General features: G+C 34.4%; 5 protein-coding genes and 1 non-coding gene across 15 annotated transcripts in view; 3 read left to right on the forward strand and 3 right to left on the reverse strand.

Moving 5' to 3' along the window:
• The first annotated feature begins 63 nt into the window (after positions 1-63).
• On the forward strand, positions 64-145 carry Trnas-gcu (transfer RNA serine (anticodon GCU)). Its single transcript has one exon. It is a non-coding gene; the product is annotated as a tRNA-Ser (tRNA).
• A 1987-nt stretch (positions 146-2132) lies between these two features.
• On the forward strand, positions 2133-4051 carry LOC138943562 (cuticle protein 21.3). The gene is made up of 2 exons (XM_070314484.1): positions 2133-2499; positions 3024-4051. Exons 1-2 carry the CDS (start codon positions 2488-2490, stop codon positions 3825-3827), a joined length of 816 nt encoding a protein of 271 aa, XP_070170585.1. The 5' UTR covers positions 2133-2487; the 3' UTR covers positions 3828-4051.
• Positions 4052-5414: 1363 nt separating this feature from the next.
• Positions 5415-7516, forward strand: LOC138943527 (DNA-directed primase/polymerase protein). Its single transcript, XM_070314411.1, has 3 exons — positions 5415-5886; positions 6337-7124; positions 7239-7516. The coding sequence occupies exons 1-3, from the start codon at positions 5572-5574 to the stop codon at positions 7450-7452; spliced, it is 1317 nt and encodes a 438-aa protein (XP_070170512.1). The 5' UTR covers positions 5415-5571; the 3' UTR covers positions 7453-7516.
• A 242-nt stretch (positions 7517-7758) lies between these two features.
• On the reverse strand, positions 7759-11200 carry LOC138943549 (stAR-related lipid transfer protein 7, mitochondrial). 4 transcript variants are annotated; one of them, XM_070314460.1, is made up of 6 exons: positions 10415-11200; positions 10168-10322; positions 9774-10039; positions 9565-9692; positions 9174-9313; positions 7759-9075 (listed from the first exon to the last, which is right to left on the reverse strand). In XM_070314460.1, exons 1-6 carry the CDS (start codon positions 10903-10905, stop codon positions 8705-8707), a joined length of 1551 nt encoding a protein of 516 aa, XP_070170561.1. In that variant the 5' UTR covers positions 10906-11200; the 3' UTR covers positions 7759-8704. The 4 variants fall into 4 exon arrangements, with proteins under 4 accessions (XP_070170561.1, XP_070170562.1, XP_070170558.1 ...); XM_070314461.1 differs by having other exon boundaries at positions 7761-9075; positions 10418-11198; XM_070314457.1 differs by having other exon boundaries at positions 7761-9075; positions 9774-10042; positions 10415-11198.
• Positions 11201-17897: 6697 nt separating this feature from the next.
• LOC138943550 (uncharacterized) lies at positions 17898-19907 on the reverse strand. Its single transcript, XM_070314462.1, has one exon. The coding sequence runs from the start codon at positions 19807-19809 to the stop codon at positions 19528-19530; it is 282 nt and encodes a 93-aa protein (XP_070170563.1). The 5' UTR covers positions 19810-19907; the 3' UTR covers positions 17898-19527.
• Positions 19908-19917: 10 nt separating this feature from the next.
• Chi (LIM domain-binding protein 2 Chi) overlaps positions 19918-20209 on the reverse strand; it is a 140593-nt gene continuing 140301 nt past the window's right edge. For all 7 annotated transcript variants that reach the window (XM_070314453.1, XM_070314454.1, XM_070314456.1 and 4 more), the window contains one exon: positions 19918-20190. In XM_070314453.1, the coding sequence (XP_070170554.1) occupies positions 20089-20190 (102 nt within the window). In that variant the 3' untranslated portion in view covers positions 19918-20088. The remainder of the gene's footprint in view (positions 20191-20209) is intronic.

The following is a 20209-nucleotide window of genomic DNA, read 5'->3' on the forward strand; positions in this document are numbered from 1 at the left end:
CATTTGCGGACAAAACGATATATTATTCCTTATTATAAACATTTTGAACAGGAACTTACGCGTGACGAGGTGGCCGAGTGGTTAAGGCGTTGGACTGCTAATCCAATGTGCTCTGCACGCGTGGGTTCGAATCCCATCCTCGTCGTTCTTTTTTTTGATAATTTTTTTTATAAAGTAACATTCAATACTGTGAAATTATATTTATAATAATTTCAATCCTACAATATAAATTCCATATGGTTAAGGAAATTGCAATATTAATATTATTAATTATTTTGAAATAACTATTGGTAGAAATGAGGAAATTAAAAAATAGTTATTTTGCATACAGATTATATACTAATCTATATATTCAATTGCTTTACAGTCACGATTTAATATCTCCTAAATATAAACTAATTAAATTAATCTTATAAATAAAAAATTGTTTCAATGATAAGGTACTTATGAATTTACGATTCTTTGCAACAAAATTATTAATTTATTAAATAAAAATTTTGTAAACTCTGTGTGTACGTAAAATGTATTCTGTATTACGATAAAATAGGTAAAATATTATAAACATTAACAGCCGAGATCATTATCATATCATTATCATAGACGTTCTCAAATACATGATGTTTTTATATACTTGAAGGTTTTTATGATGATAGTCTAAAAATTACCGGTGCTATATTTTTACCGATCGTAAAATAAAAATAAAGGGTTTAGGGTGTGATATTAGGTCACGGACGCAAAGATGAACGTAATCTCGGTGTAAAGCAAACTTTTGCAAAGGAGAAAATTGAACGACTTATATGTGAAGGGGTACGTCTGTCCATGACCTAGCACGATCACCTATAGCAGCGATGACCAACTTAATGACAAAGGGCCGCATCGATGCTCTCCAACGAAAATATGCACTGTATAAACTTTTTATTCGCTTTTTAAATTAGTTATTTATAAATATTTCAACTGAGCCTAAAGATCTTAATAATTCATTAAGACAACTCTGTTATAAAAATTTTTTGGGAAAGAAGAGCAGTTTTGATTATAAATATAGTATAGTTTTAATATATATAAATATTAAAGAAACAAAGATCGAGATATCTCGTGTCCCACAAGATATTCTGATTTAATAAACATAAATTGTGTACAAATAATTCAAATAATTATAAAACCCAGGATAAAAATATGTGTCTGAGATTATAATTAATAAAATTTAAATTAATTTCTAAAATAAACATCGAAGCCGATGACAATAATCATCCATTTTTTTATCTGTTATATCGTCCTTTATTTTTATCACACTTACTATGTGATTTAATCCATTCCGATATATTTGCATCAATGTTATCTGCCTGTAATCTTAAAATTGGCGAGATGAGAAATAAATTTATAAATCGGGGGAATTGATTATTGCTTTGATTAATCTCTATGATATTTTTTTTCTGAGGTAATTTTTGTTTCTCTCAAAAGGGCGCGCTATACATAATGATTTGAGTTAAAAGTTTGAATTAAAATCCTATAAATAATTCGTTATTAAATTTAATCCTCCAATCTATGAGACTATATATAGGCGATCACGCTCATTTTTTTTTATATCTAATAACGAGAGCAGAGTAAGTGTTACGTATCTCCTCACTGTTACACATATGACAGCGCTTATGTCAGTACGAGAATTTGGAGAAAGTATGTCCTTGGCGAGTTCTACAATATCATGGTAAATTGGTATAAACATATTATATTACACAATAAGACTGACTAAAATCGACGAGAATCGCATCGCTAATTTTCTTTTACTATATAGATCAAATAAGCAAATTTTGAGAGCAAGTATTTTATAAATGTATATTTGTATATCTCTACAATTTAAATGTATGGAAGCAAAAGTATGAAAAAAAGCTAACAATTTTCTAATTACATTCATCCTTAAAATATTATGACTAATCGTGTTTTTTATTATAAAAATCGCGTTGCTCGTGAGAAACATTATACTTTTCATTATAAATTCTATTTCTTTTATACGAAAAGAAATGTAACTGATTATAATTAATTACATGTGTCCTTGTATCTTTTCAGATGCAAGACAGATATTTAAATGTTCTGCGTGTTAAGCAATCGAACGTCAGAAGTGAAACTAGAATGAAAAGTAATCGTCATTGTCATAATTGTCGCGTTCTCGATGTTTCCTAACAAGCTGCTCTATATCAGATGCGCGATTTTAATTTCTTGAGGACCACGCCCGGAATTTGTCCATGTTCCTTTTCGAACGACTATTCTATCTCCTCTCCTTTGCACCTTCATATGTTTCTTTCTCAATCATTTCCCACAAAGAAGTTCCATATACCTTTCCCTCTCCCATTGGTCATGCCCAATCACTTCGAACAAGTTCGTGCCCAAAATTCGATTGAACCCCCTACAATCTCACCCGCGTATAAATAGTGGCCAGCGGATACCATTTCACAGCAGAATCCAGTAGTAGTCATTCCACTTCGAACAAGCAAAATGGCATTTAAGGTAAGCAGATATACGGTACACAATACTGTCGAGAACCTATACCAGTATGTTTTCTTATCATATGCGCGTTATAATAAGTAACATTGAAATTGCATGGAACGTAAATTTTGAAATATTAGAAATAAATAGCGTTTTATGCAGAGAAGATTCTGCAAAATTTTCAATCAAGTCAAAGTACTTTCAGTTATAAATATAATTGGGGCATTTATTTTATATACATCTTGCTATTTATCAAAATTTACATTCCTCGTATTTTAATAAATTAAATAAAAAAAAAATAGATTGCGAATATACGCTATATAAAAACAATTTTTAAATGTAAAGTCGAGATTATCCTAAAATTGATAAGAACATCACTTTTCTACTATCAAAAGCTATAAATCTATAAAATCCAAAAGAGTACGTAAACAGATTAATTTACTTATTAAATTTTGAATCTGAAATTTATTTAAATATTTCTATATACATTGTTATATTCATTTATTATTAATATATTATTGATGACAATATTTTCTCTATCGCAGTTCGTGATACTGGCTGTCTTCGTGGCAGTGGCAAACGCCGGTGGGCCAGCGTCCTACGACATCGGCACATTGTCCTCTGATCATAGCAGCATCGGCTACAGCCAGGAGTCTACCCAGAAGGGCTACGGCGGCCAAAATGTATTGTCCACGTACAGCCGGGCCGAGGACACCGCGCATTCGTCGGTACGCGTGAGCAACAGCCACGCGAGCAACGATCTGCTGGAACACCATGCTGTCGGCTATGCGACACCGGTGATCGCCAAGACTTATGCCGCGCCGGCCTTGGCCAAGCCCCTGATCGCCGCGCAACCCGTCATTGCCAAAGCCGCTTACGCACCGGCCCTGACCGCGTACGCCGCTCACCCTGCTCCGGCGGTCTTCGCCAAGAGCGCTTACGGATACGCCGACTCCGCTTACGGATACGCCGCGGCCGCGCCGATCTTCGCCAAGGCAACCTACGCCGCGCCAGCCGCTTATGCCAGCCCGCTCTTGACGAAGGCTTATCCCGCTCCGTCCGCCGCGTACACCGCTTACGCGGCACCGGTGGCATCCCCCTTGATCGCCAAGACCGCTTACGCGTACGCACCCGCCGCTACTCAATTCGTCGCGAAGGCCGCCTATGCACCTGTTGCTGCTGCTCCGGTTCTAGCTAAAGCCCCGATCGGATTAGCACCGGCTCTCGCGTACACCGCTCATGCCGCGCCGGTGGTCGCCAAGACTTACGCTGCCCCTTACTCGTACGAAACAGCCGCGCCCGTAGTGCACGCCACTTTTAGCGGCTTTGGCACTAGCTATGCCTGGTAAAAAGATTGGTACATATATTAATAATTAATTCTCGCCATTTGCCATGACAACGAAAATTGTAACTCTCTCGCATCAGCAAGCTTTCCAATGTTATCGTATTCCGTCTGAAACATGCGCAAGATTTTCTATACGTATCCTCTTTTAAAAAAAGCATGATAAATTGATGCTGGAATTTATCAAAATCTTTCTTTTCCGTAGTGCCAGTATAAGCAACTGTCATTACACGTAATTTAATTCCTCTCGAAAAATTTATTTTGATAAATATTTATATTAATATTATATAATTTATATTAATAAGAAAATAAACGTTTAAACGATTTTTTGTCACATTATATGTAATTCAATTAATTAATATCATCAATTTAGGACATTCATATACGAGAATAAAGTCACGTACGTACACGATTGATAAGTAACAAAAGAACAGGATACAATGATACTAACAGAAAGCGTAACGACATATTACGTGAACGAATGAATATGTGTCACCTAATTTCTAGTTAAAATCCGAATAAAGATTTGCATACAATGGATAATCGAAATGTACCGATCGTGTCACGATGTTATTGCGCGAATTCAGTTGAATATGCGACACCGGATCACTTTCACATACAACCGGTTTCCTGTAAATTTGGAACAGTCGCGATGATGAAACGATGCACAATTTAATTTTTTGTTTGAATAATATTTGTACTATTACCATTTACTTAGCCAATACACATATATAGTATGCAGGATTAGAACATTTCGTGTAATTGCAATATTTTAAAAATCTAAGATATATATGAATATATTATTCCATATATAATTATATATTGTATATAGAATTATATATATATATATACATATAAGGATTTTTTTCTCCTTAGATGTTTATAAGTTGTACAGCAATCATTTGTGAAAATTGAGAGATGAGTTGTAATAATTAATTTTTAGATAGTAATTTTCGCTATACGCTGTCAATGAGAAAAGAGAATAAGTTTTTAATATTTCAATTTTTGAAATTTTTATTTGTATTACCTCTCTTGCCTATCATATTCGTGATATCTTATCAGAATTCAAAAATTTATGTAATTTAATATTCCAGAATTAAAATTCTAGAAATTCTTAGAATCGCAATTTTTCCAGATCAAATCAGCTGTTTTGCGACCTTCAATTTCTGCCTCGTCAATAATTTTTCTGCCGCAATAATCATGCTTTGATAACATAATATAAATATATCTCATTAAATAATTCTATCATTAAAAGATAAGCTAATCCTATAAAATTGATGGTGAGTGGTTCGTGAAAAAATCTGAGTGATGTATTTTGTTTGGAAACGTAATGAGAATTTTTACTGTCTAAAACGTATTATAATATACATATATGTAAACTGTATATATAAGCTCTAACAATAAATCTATTTTCCAGATGAATCTCTCAGAAAGATGAACATATTTTTTGTCTTTTGTATTATAACATATTTCATGAATATATAGTAGATTTTTTTTACCCCTATCTCATTAATTTTATACATATTTTATATTTTTAATTTCGCATTTGCATTTGGAATCACAGTCTTTGATATTGAAAGACTCATGTCACGTAACAGCTGTCACAAAATTGGTGGGCAACGGTTTAGTTCACAATCAGCTGTTCCGAACGTGATACATGTACGTTGCGAGAGATATCTTTCATTTCTAAAATTGCGACAAAGCGACAATGAAATCGCATCAAATGTTTATTTATATGTAAAGTGAGCACGATGGATACAATCAGCACGGAAAAGTTTTATGGCGGTAAAGTGCGGAAGCGCAAACTCAAGTCTAATGTTAGCTGGGTGAAAACATATCAGGTTATGCCGTCGCATATATTAGGCCCAACGCAATATTGGCGGGAATTTCACAGACAAGTCGATGCCTTGACAGCAGCCGCTGAATATAGCACTAAAACAGACATGCTTTGCATATTTGCATATCAACGGCCCAACGATGGTAGTCGCAGATTTGTCGTTGCACATCCGGAGGTCTATTGGTGGTATTACAAGGCAAAACCGCAAGAAGAAAGATGTTCGTACGAGGTGAATACCTATGAATACATATAGTTATTTTAATACATGCTAAATCATTAAAACGTTTAAATATTTCTCTCTTGAATTTGAAGATAGAAAAATATATGCAATATAATTTGCATGGTTTTAAAAGAACATAAACATTACTTCTCATTACTTTTTTTTTATTATTATCAAGAATGTATCGATACATAATATTATATAGATACATTTGTATCAATGTATTATTACATTGTACAATTTATAGAATCTATGCACATACATATATTCACATGTATCTTTTAATATGTAATTATATAAAAATTGTTCTAATTTAAGACTTCTAAATTATAAATGTAACTGAGTTACAATCATGCTTTAAATTGATATGAAATATAACTTTTAAACAAGATATATTTTTAACACGCTTCTCTCTCTTGCTATATAAATGATCAAAAAATTGTTATAAACTTTTAACAGGTAATACCAAAAGATTCACCATGTTGGTTGTATCTGGATTTAGAATACCTGATCGAATTAAATCCATTATGCAATGGATCGCGCATGACCAGGACACTAATAGATATTATACGTGTATATTTACTTACTCACTATCACTTGTTGTGCGATAAAAATAACTTTTTAATACTGGACTCTACATCCAGCACAAAATTCAGCAGACACGTGATTTTCACTATAAAGGATATGGCTTTTAAGGATAACTCACATGTTGGAAAGTTTATCAAAACTATATACAATGATATCATGCTTTACCTACACTCAGATGTACGGTTGCATGGAGTTTTAAGTCGATTTAATAAAGCAGATATTAAAGAAATGCTTGTGGAGACAAATCATGGCAAAAAGTTGTTTGTTGACAATGGTGTTTATACAAAAAATAGACAGTTTAGAGTATACCTTTCCACCAAATGGGGAAAACAGTCGTATTTAACAGTCTCTGCGGATTGTATGCATAATCCAATAAATAAATGCAAAGAAAAGGAGTTAGGAATCTTTTTAGATTCCCTGATATCATATTTTCCAAACAAACAAAATTTAATTCTGCTCGAGTTTTTTAATCGTAGTGATATAAAAGCTCAACTTTACTCAAAGATACCAATGCAATACAGTCACGAAGGTAATAACCAGATCTCACCATACCCTGAAATAGACAGATATGTTAGTAGTCTTGTTGATCCCGGCAAGATACGCATTGTTAAATATTTCGATAAAACTAAGATATTGAGATATGAAATTTATGGTAACAGGTAAAGTACAATAATAATCAGTTATTAATTAACTTTTCTACATATACGTCTAACATGTCAACGTCTACATAAAAGAAATAATATACAGAGCATATTTTCTACACTGTTTTATAGATACTGTGAAAACATTGGCAGGTATCATAAAAGCAATAATATATATTGGATAGTAGATTTAAATAAGAAAAAAATGTACCAGAAATGTCACGATGAAGACTGCTCAGATTTTTTGTCTACACCAAAGAGTTTGCCAGAAGAAATTACTTTCAAGCTTGATATAGAAGGCGATATTCTTATATCCCATGCAATAGTAGATGAAAATATTGCATAATAAGATATTTAAAAACTATTATAAATACACTATATATGTATGAGCATAAATATAATTTATATGAAAATATGTATAAATACTTTTTGTTTTTCAATAAATCTATTTTATAGCATGTCTTTCTTCAATAATAATGCCCTTTGATATTTACAAATGATCAAAAATGATATAACATTTTATATTTAATAGAAATAGAACATTATAAAATAAATATTTCAGATATATTGATATTATATAATTAACACATACAATTTATTTACATGATTATTCTAATGAAAATTGTTACAATTGCATTTTCTATGACACAATCTCTTATATAGTATATTATATATACTTGAAGAATAATTATATAATAATTATTTTCTTTGTTTTTTTTTATTCTCAGGCATAATATATAAGTGGATACTCTTATATTCTATATGTATTTACATTTTCTATGCAAATATATATATATTTTGTATATACAATATAAAACAATTAAGATATTTTGTCTGTGTGCATGTACAATATATATAATTTTTGGGAAGACGAAATTACTTGTATACATATATGATAATTTTAAAAATATCATATATATATAATTCCTTGAGACACAAAAAGATTCAATAATAGCAAAAATTTAAAATTAATTATTAAAATTGCAACTTTCTTTAAAAAGTATCATATTGAAAAAGAAATTGGAATTTTTGTTAGTGCAAATTTATACTTAGACGATATGCATATAAATGGGTTAAACAATATACAAATATATCTTATTTGTTTTATACTATGTTTAGAAAGGTACAATAAGTTTAGATTGCTTTGTATAGAAATCTGTTTATATACCATATAAATTATCAAACCAAATCAGCTAAATTCATTATTTTTTCATAAAACAGATTATCTTCTGTTTGTTCTAATTCTAATTCATTACCGTTTACATGATGCAAAGTTTCGATAAATAAACTAAAACCGCAATGACACACTTAATCAGTCTCATTATTTGCTTATGATTTGTTTCTTGTTTTTTATAAAAGGTGAAAATCACCGATCAAATGGAAAATGGATGAGTTGTCATAAGTTGTCATAAGAGTTTCATAATTTCATATCGTTATACACAAAAGCACATACTATTTGTCTAATATACGTTAATGAAATAATCGCTTGTTCTATGAACCTGCTCTATTTCTTATATTGATAGTGGATTATTATTTGTCCCACATGAAATTACATTAAAACATCTATTAGTCAAAAGTTATTCCATTAAATTGAATTGTCAAAAATCCAAAAATGCGAATAATTTCGTAAGATAGAAATAATGTAATAAACCTTGCTTTTCTTTGGACGTAGAATTCGTATCCTTATTTTCAGTTTCTGTTATATCATTTTCTCTCTGTACATTGTGTGTTATATCCAATTTGTTAGTATTGTTAGCAGAATCATCTCGTGGATCTTGATAATCCCTCATCGATTTTTTATCTTTGTTTAAATTATTTTCTACATCAACTTTAATTTGATCTTTGGAAACGTTCTCTTCAGGAAATGTAAGATGATTATTCTCAGATTCAATTGCACTTTGTTTCATCAGTTTATATTTTTGGTAATCCTTTGAAGCCTGTCTCATGCGAACAAGAAAGTCTGGTAAACCTGAAATATACATATACATACATACATACATATATATATTTATTATCATAATACATTAGAAAAGATCTTATCATTCAGTTTATAATAAGGAAACAAACCTCTCAATGCTACCCATGTAGTAACAGCAGATGGTACAGCGACACCAGGATCATCATAGTAAGTGAGACCAAATTCAATGCCTGGCTCATGGAATTTTGTATAAGGCTTTATCACCATGTACGACCAATATGTCTTGACTCTATTGCATATATATTTTAGATTTAGATTGATTCATTGATAAAAAATCCAGAATTTGTTTAGTTTGATATTTAATTTTGATAGCCTGTATATTCGATCATTTAACTAAATCATTTCTCCATCATTTAATGAATACAAATAAAAAAGATTGATCAACCAAGTTAACAATGTTTCATATATACATACAAACATATACACAATATATATATTGTAATAATTATCTATATGATCTCTTGAATCTTTTTAATATACCTGTAAATTCCTCGTTTTTCTGGCACATTGGGATGTTCTGTTACTCGGCTTATAATAATCACAAGTCCCTTTTCTTTATCCACGATCCATCGTCGTTGATATACGTAATCTCTATTAGAAAATAATTTCTACGCAATACGAATTAATCAACTATTAAGTAAGAAGACATATATTTCACAATGAGAGATAGTAGATTATATCAAACTTACAGGCCAAATCATTTCCCAATGAATAATGTCAGTACTATGATTAATAGATGATTCTGACTTTGGATCAGTCTCAATAATTTTTAATTCCTGAGCAGTGGGATCCCATTGTTTTCTATAATCTACATCAATTTGTACTTGCAAAAAATCATTGGCAGTAACATCAGAAAAGGAACCATATACTTTGTATGCAAATAATCCTCCCGAATCAGGCTCTTTTTTTCTCCATATTAACATATCCTGACGCTCGATAAAAGGCTGCCAACTATCTACTGTGCGTGTATTTTATAAATTAAATACCAATATATATATATATATATATATATATATATATATATATATAAATAATAAAAATAGGAAATATTACATCTTAATATTCAATAATTGATAAACTTACAATCTTGATTCGAAGCGACAGAAGATTGAACTCCATTACATTTACAATATTTCACATTGGGCTGTACAATATCAATGACAATTCGCAAATGACATTTGGCACAGACTACTGTGGAGTCTCTCAATCTATGAATTCCTTCAATCTCACGATTGTACCTGCAAGAAATAAAATATTGTTAGAAAAATATTCTAGAAATATTATACACCCATGTTTTGTTATTATAAATACAAAACATATTTGTTACAACCACCTATTAATTTCTTCATCGCTTATCCTATCGCGATTCCAATCGTACACGGTTACGCCGGTTGCGCTTATCAAAAAATTCCTGGTGTTTCTGGCGAGTCTCAATCTCCACGACCGCATGAATTCCCTCAATGCTACCTCGTCCCATATTCTCGTGTACAGATGAAAAATCTGTATGTATCGTCTGATTCGTTGAGCCGCTACAAACTCGAATTGTTTTTTGCAAACTTGGGCCACCTGCGTGCCCTGTTCGCGGAACCATAAACTTATCCTCTTGCGGTAACTGCTAAATTTGCCGCGATTTTGCGTTCTTGGGCCACAATGTTGCAAAACATTGATGGCTAATCTGCTACTGCTGTGACTATTACAACTCGTGTTAAATCGTTTGAAAGCATGACCGGTCAGTTTCCACATGTACATCGTTCGATGCTGCGTTGTATTGTAGACACTTTCCGCACGGATAATACGATTAATTAATCTATTCGCTCTCATTTACACATATACGAAATCTTCCTATAAAAATAACCGCGGACTCGTGGTGATACTATACGTAACACTTGCGTCGGGCTTGATTTTTTGTCCACACTATCGATTAGATCGCACACATTAGTTATACGCGTACGTGAAACGCATTATTTTCTAAGGTCGATGTTACTCTCGATAGATCGCTATTAAATTAATTATGCGAAAAAATCATCATCATTCGCATACATAACCGCTGCGCACACATAATCATCGATTGTCCATGGACGAGAAAGAGTTGCGCGGGCATGAACCATGAACGTACGCATTATATGACACTATAGTTTATGTCACGTACACTATAATATCGGATGCACCCGAATGGGGGGGGGGGGGGGAATCGGAACAGCCTGGCGGGGGAGAGGATCAATCGCGGTTTTTACAATTTGAATTTTCAAAAACATGCCACTCAATCCTGATCATATTTTTTCTTTTCTTTTTTTTTTGGAAAAAGAAGAAAGTAAAAATTGACAGAAATTAAATCCTGCATCTCTAGTTTCTAAGAATTACGTAGTTCACTCCCTATTCGGTAGGGGCTTTTAGTGTCCCATCTAGCCGCTAGGGGACATTTTGACAAAGCGTGTATACCATCTATATATATTCTCAAATCAAGATATGGCGCGTTGAGTTTTTTAAAACGAGCCGTTACAGCAACGTGATCAGTGCTTGTTAATCGCATATATTCGCAATTTCGATCCTATTTCTTCTAACAATGCTGCTAGTATCTGGCGAAAGCAAGTGTAATATTAACGAAAGTCACACACGAAAGACTATATATACAGATTAAATAAAAGATTAACGGTATCATTGCGCGCACAGGCGAAAAGATCGACAACAATGGGATATACAGGCAAGTTTCGGATATCGTTTTTTTATTAACGTTTTATCAGTTACAATTTTGATTACATACATATAATGTGAATCCTTCTTTAAACACATGGTTGCTATGATACAAATGACGAGGATAAAAATTTGGAGTGCGTAAAAATGTAATTAGATGACAATTTATTTTTGTTTTTATTTTCTTTTTTTTTTTTCTTTTCTTTTCTTATTACTTCATTGGTCATGGCGATGGGCCAACTTTGAATGTATATTAATATAATATACCGAGTTTGGCCCATGTCCACTTGTAAGTGGGTAGGTAGGTAGGTAGGTAGGTAATATCCTTGATCGCAATTAAATCGTCCCTAATTCGCTAATATTTTACACACTAACAGTGCGCAATCGTCGCTCAAGACTGATGTCCGATGTTGAAAGATCTAATCGTCCCGCCTATCTCAGGATTGTGTATCTCACATCGACCACAGAGAGAGGCTTTTCGGAACTTTCGGTGTACCAAATTCAAAGGGCAATATTTACAAAAATACCGAATAACAATCGACGACAACATGGTGAGTGATATTACATTTTTATAAACATAAACAATTCTTTCTTATATCTCGTTTACGTCGCTTATCAAAAGAAACCAAGCGACGTGTAAAGAACGTCTGCAAAATTTCGATGTCTTTTAGACTCTTGTAAAGTTCGAAAAATCGCGATTATATAATTATTTCTAATTCATGCTTAAATGTTCCTTCCTAAATATAGCTTTAAATATTAAAAAAGGAAATTTTAGTTAATCGCGTATAGCTAATTACAATGTAATATTTTTTAATGAAAATTAACATTAATTCTATCGACATTTTTTAATGGAAGAAAATATTTGAACCGTAATAATTATTTGACAAAACTATAAACGTCTTATTAAAAGCGTCCACTTTGAGATAGAGTCGCATACGATTCAATGATTTGATTTATAATCGGACATATACGAGGACGAGGTGAAGCTTTAAAAATCGTCAAGACAAAAATAAGAGAGTCCTCTGAACTTGGAACAACGATGTATTATCGCCTTTACTCGTGTTCGTTGTGCAGCGACGAATGGCACGCGTTTTTCATTCCCTCCTTAGCATTATATACAGGACTGACCATTTATCAACAATTATTTGGAATATCATCCTTTAAGGTAAACAGCATCGGGTGGACAACAGGATGAGACGCTAATCGGTCTAGGATCGCGGTTATATAATATTCGACTTTCCGCATCGCTTCCGTAATACTAATCAGCTTCTCCTGAGATTCGATCGGTGATATGCAATTTGATTCCAAGATAATTGTAAAGTTCTGCGTAGATCACGGCATAATAATCATGGGATTTCTATATTCCGAATTATATAAATATCCAGTATTGACGATCGAGAAATGAATTTTTCCAAATATACGTACGCGGCCGTCTTAAACAAACGATTAATTAAGAACTTGGCAAAAAATTTTTTTTATCGAGATAAATAAGATCTGAATATATTGCACATTTCTCGATTTTTATATTCTTTTTTTTCTCTGTTAACAGATTAAAAGCGAACTTCTAAAATATCTCGGATATCAATAAAGATAATTAATACATTGGAGAATATACGAGTCTAAATATTTCGAGCGGAATTGTTTTATCACTAAATGAGCTAAATGAGGAACTTTGATTGCAAAAATCAATCCTACAACTTAAAGAATCGCTCGATCGAGTCGATGAGAAGGAAGTGATCGCGATAATGATCGTAGTAATAATTCGATTATTCAATCCAAAGCTTGCTTTTGAATACGACGCACTATTTCTCTTCCTGAGCCAAAATGTATTCGAGATCTTTCAGAATCAAACCATCATGCGGCGAAGAATCTCGTACGCGAAATTAGCAGCATCGCGCGTATATGATTCGATCAATCATGCTCTCAGACGTTAATTCTGTCAGAATATACCGAATTATATTTAGATTAAAGACGTTTTGTTTCGGGAAATAAATAATTCTTTAGAATCGTTAGATTTAACAAATAACTTTGCTATCTTTTTTAATATTCCATTTTCTGTGCGACGAAATGCCAATCGTTATCATCAGATTAATCAAACAGAATGTATTAATGTTTGGATGAATGAGTCAATTGAATGAATACGATACTCTATTCATGGATGCTAGATGAACAATTCGCTTGTTAACAGTCTATCAAATATTAATCGTGAATTACGACATCGCGGCCGGCAAATGTCATTCGCGCTAAATCTTGTTGATGAATAGAAATTAAGCTAATCGAACGCTTGCTGTGCAAATCACACATGATTTGCACGATCGCAAAAGATTTAATTAAAGGTCATCATTTTAATACGTTTAATAATGCAGTTTATGGCAAGAATTCGGCACGATTTATTCCCATTTTTCTGGTATGTATAATATCTCGTTAATTACAAAATAAAAGTTTCAATCACGCTGGATAAAATCAATAAAAATAGACTTCATAGACACTGATTAATCTCATAATAATGTTAAATATAATTAAAGTAATTTACATTTAAAAAAATTAAGATTGATTTTAAATACACGATTTTTAGTTTGATTGCCATTTCTACTTGCTTGTAGAGAATCTTATTTTCGTTATATGCTAAAATTCGCAAAATTATTTTGCAATTCTAAATCTATAGTCTTCCTGAAAAAACAAGATACGTGTTTAAGTCTAAAAAATAATTATATAGTTCGGAAATTTTAGAAACAAAATTTCTAAAATACAAAGTGTTGAAACTTTTATTCGCGATACAAGTAAGTCGTATTCACATTGATGTATTAAAACTGCATTACAATACGTAACGTGCGAATTAAACATGATTTTAATCCGAATTAGGTAAAAACAGAAGATTCACTAACGAAATTGCACTAGTCCTTTAATAGGATAGGCATTTAATTGCTCGCGAGAATGCAAAGCATCGTGCAACAAAGACTATAATTAACGCAAAATCGTGTTAAGTAATTAAGAAATAATACGCGCCATTAATTATTCCTAATAAATTTCGTGTTGTCTTTCGCAATCGTCGTCCTTTATGAGCGTCCTTTTTGCACATTTCGCGCGTAAACGAGAAGCGCGACTTCAAAGGCAAGCGTTTAAATTTTATCCCGGCAATCTTTTCTGATCGCCATAGCGAAAGAGATTCAGCATTTATATATTCTTTCTCGTATCAGAAAATATGCGTAATTCCGCGTTTTGTACATTTGCGTTTTACATTTGCAGAAATACAAAGAAAGAAAGAAAAGGATGAGATGCGTTCGAAACCAAAAGCCGCTTTCTCGCAGATTAATTCACGACCCTAGGTCATCCGCCTTGTGTGCGACCTGTCATTCTATTATGATCGATACTTTCACTGAGCCCGCCGAGCCCGTTGTCCCTCCGCTTTCCTCTTGCGCATAATTTAAAAAACTTGACTCGTACAAGTATGACCCCATATGGTGATGAACATTCACGAAATATATTGCTCGAGACCTTCCCTATAGCGCGACAACTCATAGAACCATTGTTTGAAATTAAAATAGCTTCTGAATGAAGATGCGGCCGAGAGTTTGCGTGTCTCGGTCTCGCATCTCGTGGTTATTCTCAACGCTGTTTCGAAGTGCATCGCCGACTATTCGAACGGAACACAGATAGGATTTATCTTCGGATAGGCATTTAAATCAATATGCACTTATGAAAGAGAGAGAGAGAGAGAGAGAGAGAGAGAGAGAGAGAGAGAGAGATAATTTAACGCATAAATGATATATGCTTTTGAAAAAATAACGCAATAACGCGCGACGACGATATTCAACGAACGGTGACGTTTGCTAAATCTTATTCAATCTGTTATCAACGGACTGAGGATTGATTCCACTGATTATTTCGATTCGAGCGGTTCTTCATCTCCTTCTACAAAGTTCGACATAGAAAAAGGCGAAGAATCAATAAAAATATACCGCGGTTAAAAGTTGATCATCATCGGTAAAGCCGGTCGACTTTACGACATTGTGCTTGCGTGCGAATGTGACTAGTGTGAAAAATATACCGCGGAATGTTTAGATCTTGTTTGCTTGCAGCGAAGCGTCGTGAACCGCGCGTTATGGATCGGACTACTATAACGAAGATCACAGTCCTTTCCTTATACGGAGGGCAAATCGTGCCGCTCGAGGCCTGGGCGATGCACTTTCTCCCGGCAAGGATCTCAAGTTCCGTACCGTCTCGCCTCCGCGCGACTTCGCCGCGTACTTTGCGTAATGTATTTTGTTTTCGACTATGTCGCGCGGATGCGATTTGATGCTACTTTCGAGTTTCGGCCTAGGGATGCCCGTGGGGCATTATAATTTCGGCTTTCGTGCGCTAACAATTAAAAATTTGTTCGCCTATTACTTATCATTTCGTGTATTTTTTGTCGTTTAAATTCAATTCACATTATTAGGGTATAATAATTAATTAATTAATTAATTAATTATAATAGTGTCATTATAATTCGTAATAATATACAACATTTGTCAATAGATCATTTATGCTAAAATCCACTGCATGCTCGTGTCGAAATCATTCGTACATTCTCTCGCATACTCTCCCGCACATACACGCGTACACATGCGTTCCTACACGTGCGTTTTCTGTTTCTCACTCTTTGAGATTTCGCTTAGCTTTCTCTCTCTATATGCACAAGTATATTTTACGAAATACACCTTTCTCCTGCTTCCGCACACTCTCACGCCGTGGGACTGTACTGGCTTTCAGGCGTGGCTTATCTAACTAATTCACGATTCTTTCTGTGTGACTCCGGAGTAAGTGTATATGTAAATATGTAATTGCGTATGTACGTGTAAATGCGTGCGCAAAGACACGCGTGCGTGTCTTTTTTTTTGTCACACGTGATTCGTCTCTCGCTCTCGGTACTTTCTACGTATAAGCCACATTCGCTCTTGTATTTGTGTAGCCTACTTTATTTCAATCTAAAAAAAAAAAAAAGAATCAGGTAAAAGAAGATAGAAGATCAATGTGCGGCAATACACGCGTTCGCATTTAAAACCAGCAAAATAATGAGAACATAATAGCGATCTCTCGGAAAAAAAAGAATGATTGATATTCGTATGATGCACATGAATATGTTGATGATAGTCTTTATATATATCTAAAATATATTCCTGCTCGATTTCGACATGCCAAAAATGCAGAAAATGTTTTGTTCTCTAAGAGGATATTAATGGCTTTTTATATGTATATGCGCTCCGTTTTTTTTCCCTGTTTCTCCGTGTAAAATTCGACAAATAGTCGGATTCGATTCATTGATTTGCAGATATTCGAGAATGGTCCGATTTAAAGATCCCGAAGGCACGATACATCACTTTGATATTCCAGAAAGCAACATCGCTTTTTGGATTACAATTAAAATCGAACAAACAGTATAGAAGAAAATTTGACCTTAAATTTTGCGCAACAGAAATTAAAATTTAGAAACTTCCTTCTCTCGTTGCGATGATGTTGACTTGTTATCCGATTAATGATCCGACGTGAGAATAGTACACGATTGATGTTTGCGAATGCGTTTCGCGGTCTACAATGACAGAGAATATTTAATACAATAAAACGATTCGTGACATGCGAATTATTTATATATTCAAGTATAAGTGCCTATCTCTGTAGATGTATATATGTATGTATATATATATATATATATATATATATATATATATATATATATATATATTCGAAAAACTTGAATTTCGAAATCGAAGCAGAGCTCGTACCAGGATCGTACTCATATGATGATATTAGCCATGCGGGAAAACGCCAAAGGAATTGCAGAATTCGTGTGATGTATTATAATTATGACTAAAACAATGTTCCCCTTTCTTACATTTCGACGCGTGATAATGTGTAACTTTGATTCTCATCAACGCAAATTGTCTTTGTATGTAAATGATGCAAATACTTAAAATATTATACATTTTTTCTAATTTGAGGAATAAATTAATTGCAGTGATCATTTTGACTAATCATCATACATAAAAAAGATTCATGAGAATCAAAAATCACATTAATCATCAAGTATTACAGATGATAAAAAAATGAATGATATATATATATATATATATATATATATATATATATATATATTTTTTTTAATCGTTTGAATGCTAAAAGAAGGAACACATAATGAATCACAAAAATGTAAAAAATAGGAACAAATGCAACGCGTCTAAATATATAATGAGGAACATACATGATGTTTAAAATGTAACGCGCAAGGAACTTTATTTATTAAAGATTTACATGTGTCTGTATTGTATGTGTTTTGTGTATGTATGTTTTCACTTGATGTACATTGTGTGCATTGTATCGAATCACCACGCGCATACACATTACTATGTTAAATAATATTATAAAAGTCCTAATGTTTCGTTAAAAAAGCTCTGGTTTAAAGTAGAAACATGATCAGATCAGTGAACGTAAAGTATTCATCTGGATATATCCCGCATATAAAATTAAAAGACACATATAAATCCTAAGACGTGAATACGTGCTGTGCTACGTATTGTAACGCGATGTAAATATAAAACGTGAAGCATTTTGTTAAAAACGCTTTTACATTTTTTTTCCTGCACTGTGGAGATTGATACCGTGTCGTCTCGATTCCAAGAATATTTTATACCTATGTTACTCGTACCAATAATGTCGAACGTTTGAGAACGAGGCCTTTCTTACATGCTTAACGTGCAAGATCTCACACTTTCCGTGGTTCGTCAAATAATTATAATAATAATAAAAGATAAACTTCTATAACGAGCCCTCGGGATAATCAGCGAGATTTGTGTATGCATTGACGTTCGTTCAATCGCCGCATTTAGAAACATCTTTGAATCGAAAGTGACTCTGTCTAGCTCTCTCTCCCTCACACATTCTTTCTTTTTCTTTGATTTATTCATTCGGATCCTCGCGTATTCATTTTTTTCTCCTTTTCTCTTTCATATATTCTCTCCCACTGTCATACCGCACATTCTGCCTAACTTGCACACTGACATTTGCACAAATACGTACTTACGATATAGTTCTTACAATATTTTATATTCATTTACTCTATTAATTATATCAATACTGTTGACGGATAGAGATTCATTCACAGCTCGCACTAGAGCGGATAATCGTCTCTAATGCGTGTGGCATTAACGTTCCTTTTTTTCGCTTCCTATTTTTTGTCCAAAAGCGATCTTTCACTGTTCAGTCACATTGTATGTGTTCCACCTTTCATATTTAATATAATTTTTGACATAAAGTTTTTATCACACGCTAAAACACTTGATCTCTATTCGAAGATCATTGTCCATCCGCACGGTATTTCGAAACGATACAATAATTCACGAATATACGGGTCCAATTCTCCTCTATTTATCTATCGCTCCCTTTCCTCGATTTCTTTTCGTAATCTTCCCGTATCATCGTGACGGACAAAGATACCGCGCTACTCTTCCCCCTCCCCCATCCGTCCAAGAATTAGAAAAACGTTACGAACTCGAGCAGACCACCGCACATAAGTCCGTTTTCGTCTTCATCCTCGACACATCGACTACAGCAGCACTGCAGGGTCGCTCGACAATTCGGTACGAAATTTACCCATACTTTATCGACGAACCAGAGCACTTTAGCACAAACGCGTTTCACATTTACAACAAGTTCCGTACGTCACTTTCAAGTCCAATCATCTCTCGCGAGATGATACGTACGTTTTCCAAAATGTAATTACTTGTGACCGCGCTGCGCCAAAAAATACTCAATCTGCTGTAAACAAAGCAGTTGCTGCACCAGGCTCTGCAATGGATCCTGACCCGGTTGCATTTGACCCTGCTGCTGTTGCTGCCCCTGGAGTCCTTGCGGCTGCGTCAAGCCTCCACCAGTAGGCTGAGCAGACGTAGGTGGCAGCATCGTGGTGCCCGGACCCGATTGCTCGGCCAGCAACTGCCGCTGCAGCTGCTGTGCCTGGTAATGAGCCATCGCCATCAGCTCCGAGGACTCCATGCCCATCGAGGCGGCGGCAGCGGCGGCGGCGGCGGCGGCGGCGGCCACGTGACCCAACTGCTCCGGATGATGGTGGCCCGCTGCTGTTGCTGGCAAACCGGGTTGGCAGGCCAACGCCGGAAATACGCCAACGTGTGACGACAACCTGCCAGCCGTGGAGCCGGCCGCAGAAGCCAGATAAGCGGCGGCAGTGGGGAGGCTAGGATTCTCGCCCCGCTAGGGAGCCACGTTCTTGGGCCTGCGCCCCCGTCGCCCCCTGGTGGGGGGGCGCGGGGACTCCTGGCCTCACTGGCTCACCGCGGGGCTCTTTTTGTCTTGCTGCTGTTGACTGGCGTCCTGTGTTCCCTGTACACCCGCGGCTGCACCCGCTTGACCACCTTGGACTCCCTGAAACAGCACATACACG

The sequence above is a fragment of the Polyergus mexicanus genome, unplaced genomic scaffold (assembly GCF_030449975.1).
Source record: "Polyergus mexicanus isolate NDT 795.1 unplaced genomic scaffold, iyPolMexi1.0 SCAF_27, whole genome shotgun sequence".
NCBI classification, from domain to species: Eukaryota; Metazoa; Arthropoda; class Insecta; order Hymenoptera; family Formicidae; genus Polyergus; species Polyergus mexicanus.

What these genes read in the sequence shown, in the direction of transcription:
- LOC138943527 (XM_070314411.1), top strand. Translation starts at nt 5,572, where the DNA reads ATGGATACAATCAGCACGGAAAAGTTTTATGGCGGTAAAGTGCGGAAG. An exon ending in AAGAAAGATGTTCGTACGAG is followed by an intron (nt 5,887 to 6,336) that starts GTGAATACCTAT and finishes AACTTTTAACAG; the next exon opens with GTAATACCAAAAGATTCACC. An exon ending in TATGAAATTTATGGTAACAG is followed by an intron (nt 7,125 to 7,238) that starts GTAAAGTACAAT and finishes ACTGTTTTATAG; the next exon opens with ATACTGTGAAAACATTGGCA.
- LOC138943549 (XM_070314457.1), bottom strand. Translation starts at nt 10,905, where the DNA reads ATGAGAGCGAATAGATTAATTAATCGTATTATCCGTGCGGAAAGTGTC. An exon ending in GAAAAACGAGGAATTTACAG is followed by an intron (nt 9,314 to 9,564) that starts GTATATTAAAAA and finishes TATATGCAATAG; the next exon opens with AGTCAAGACATATTGGTCGT. An exon ending in TACATGGGTAGCATTGAGAG is followed by an intron (nt 9,076 to 9,173) that starts GTTTGTTTCCTT and finishes TGTATATTTCAG; the next exon opens with GTTTACCAGACTTTCTTGTT.
- LOC138943550 (XM_070314462.1), bottom strand. Translation starts at nt 19,809, where the DNA reads ATGGGCATGGAGTCCTCGGAGCTGATGGCGATGGCTCATTACCAGGCA.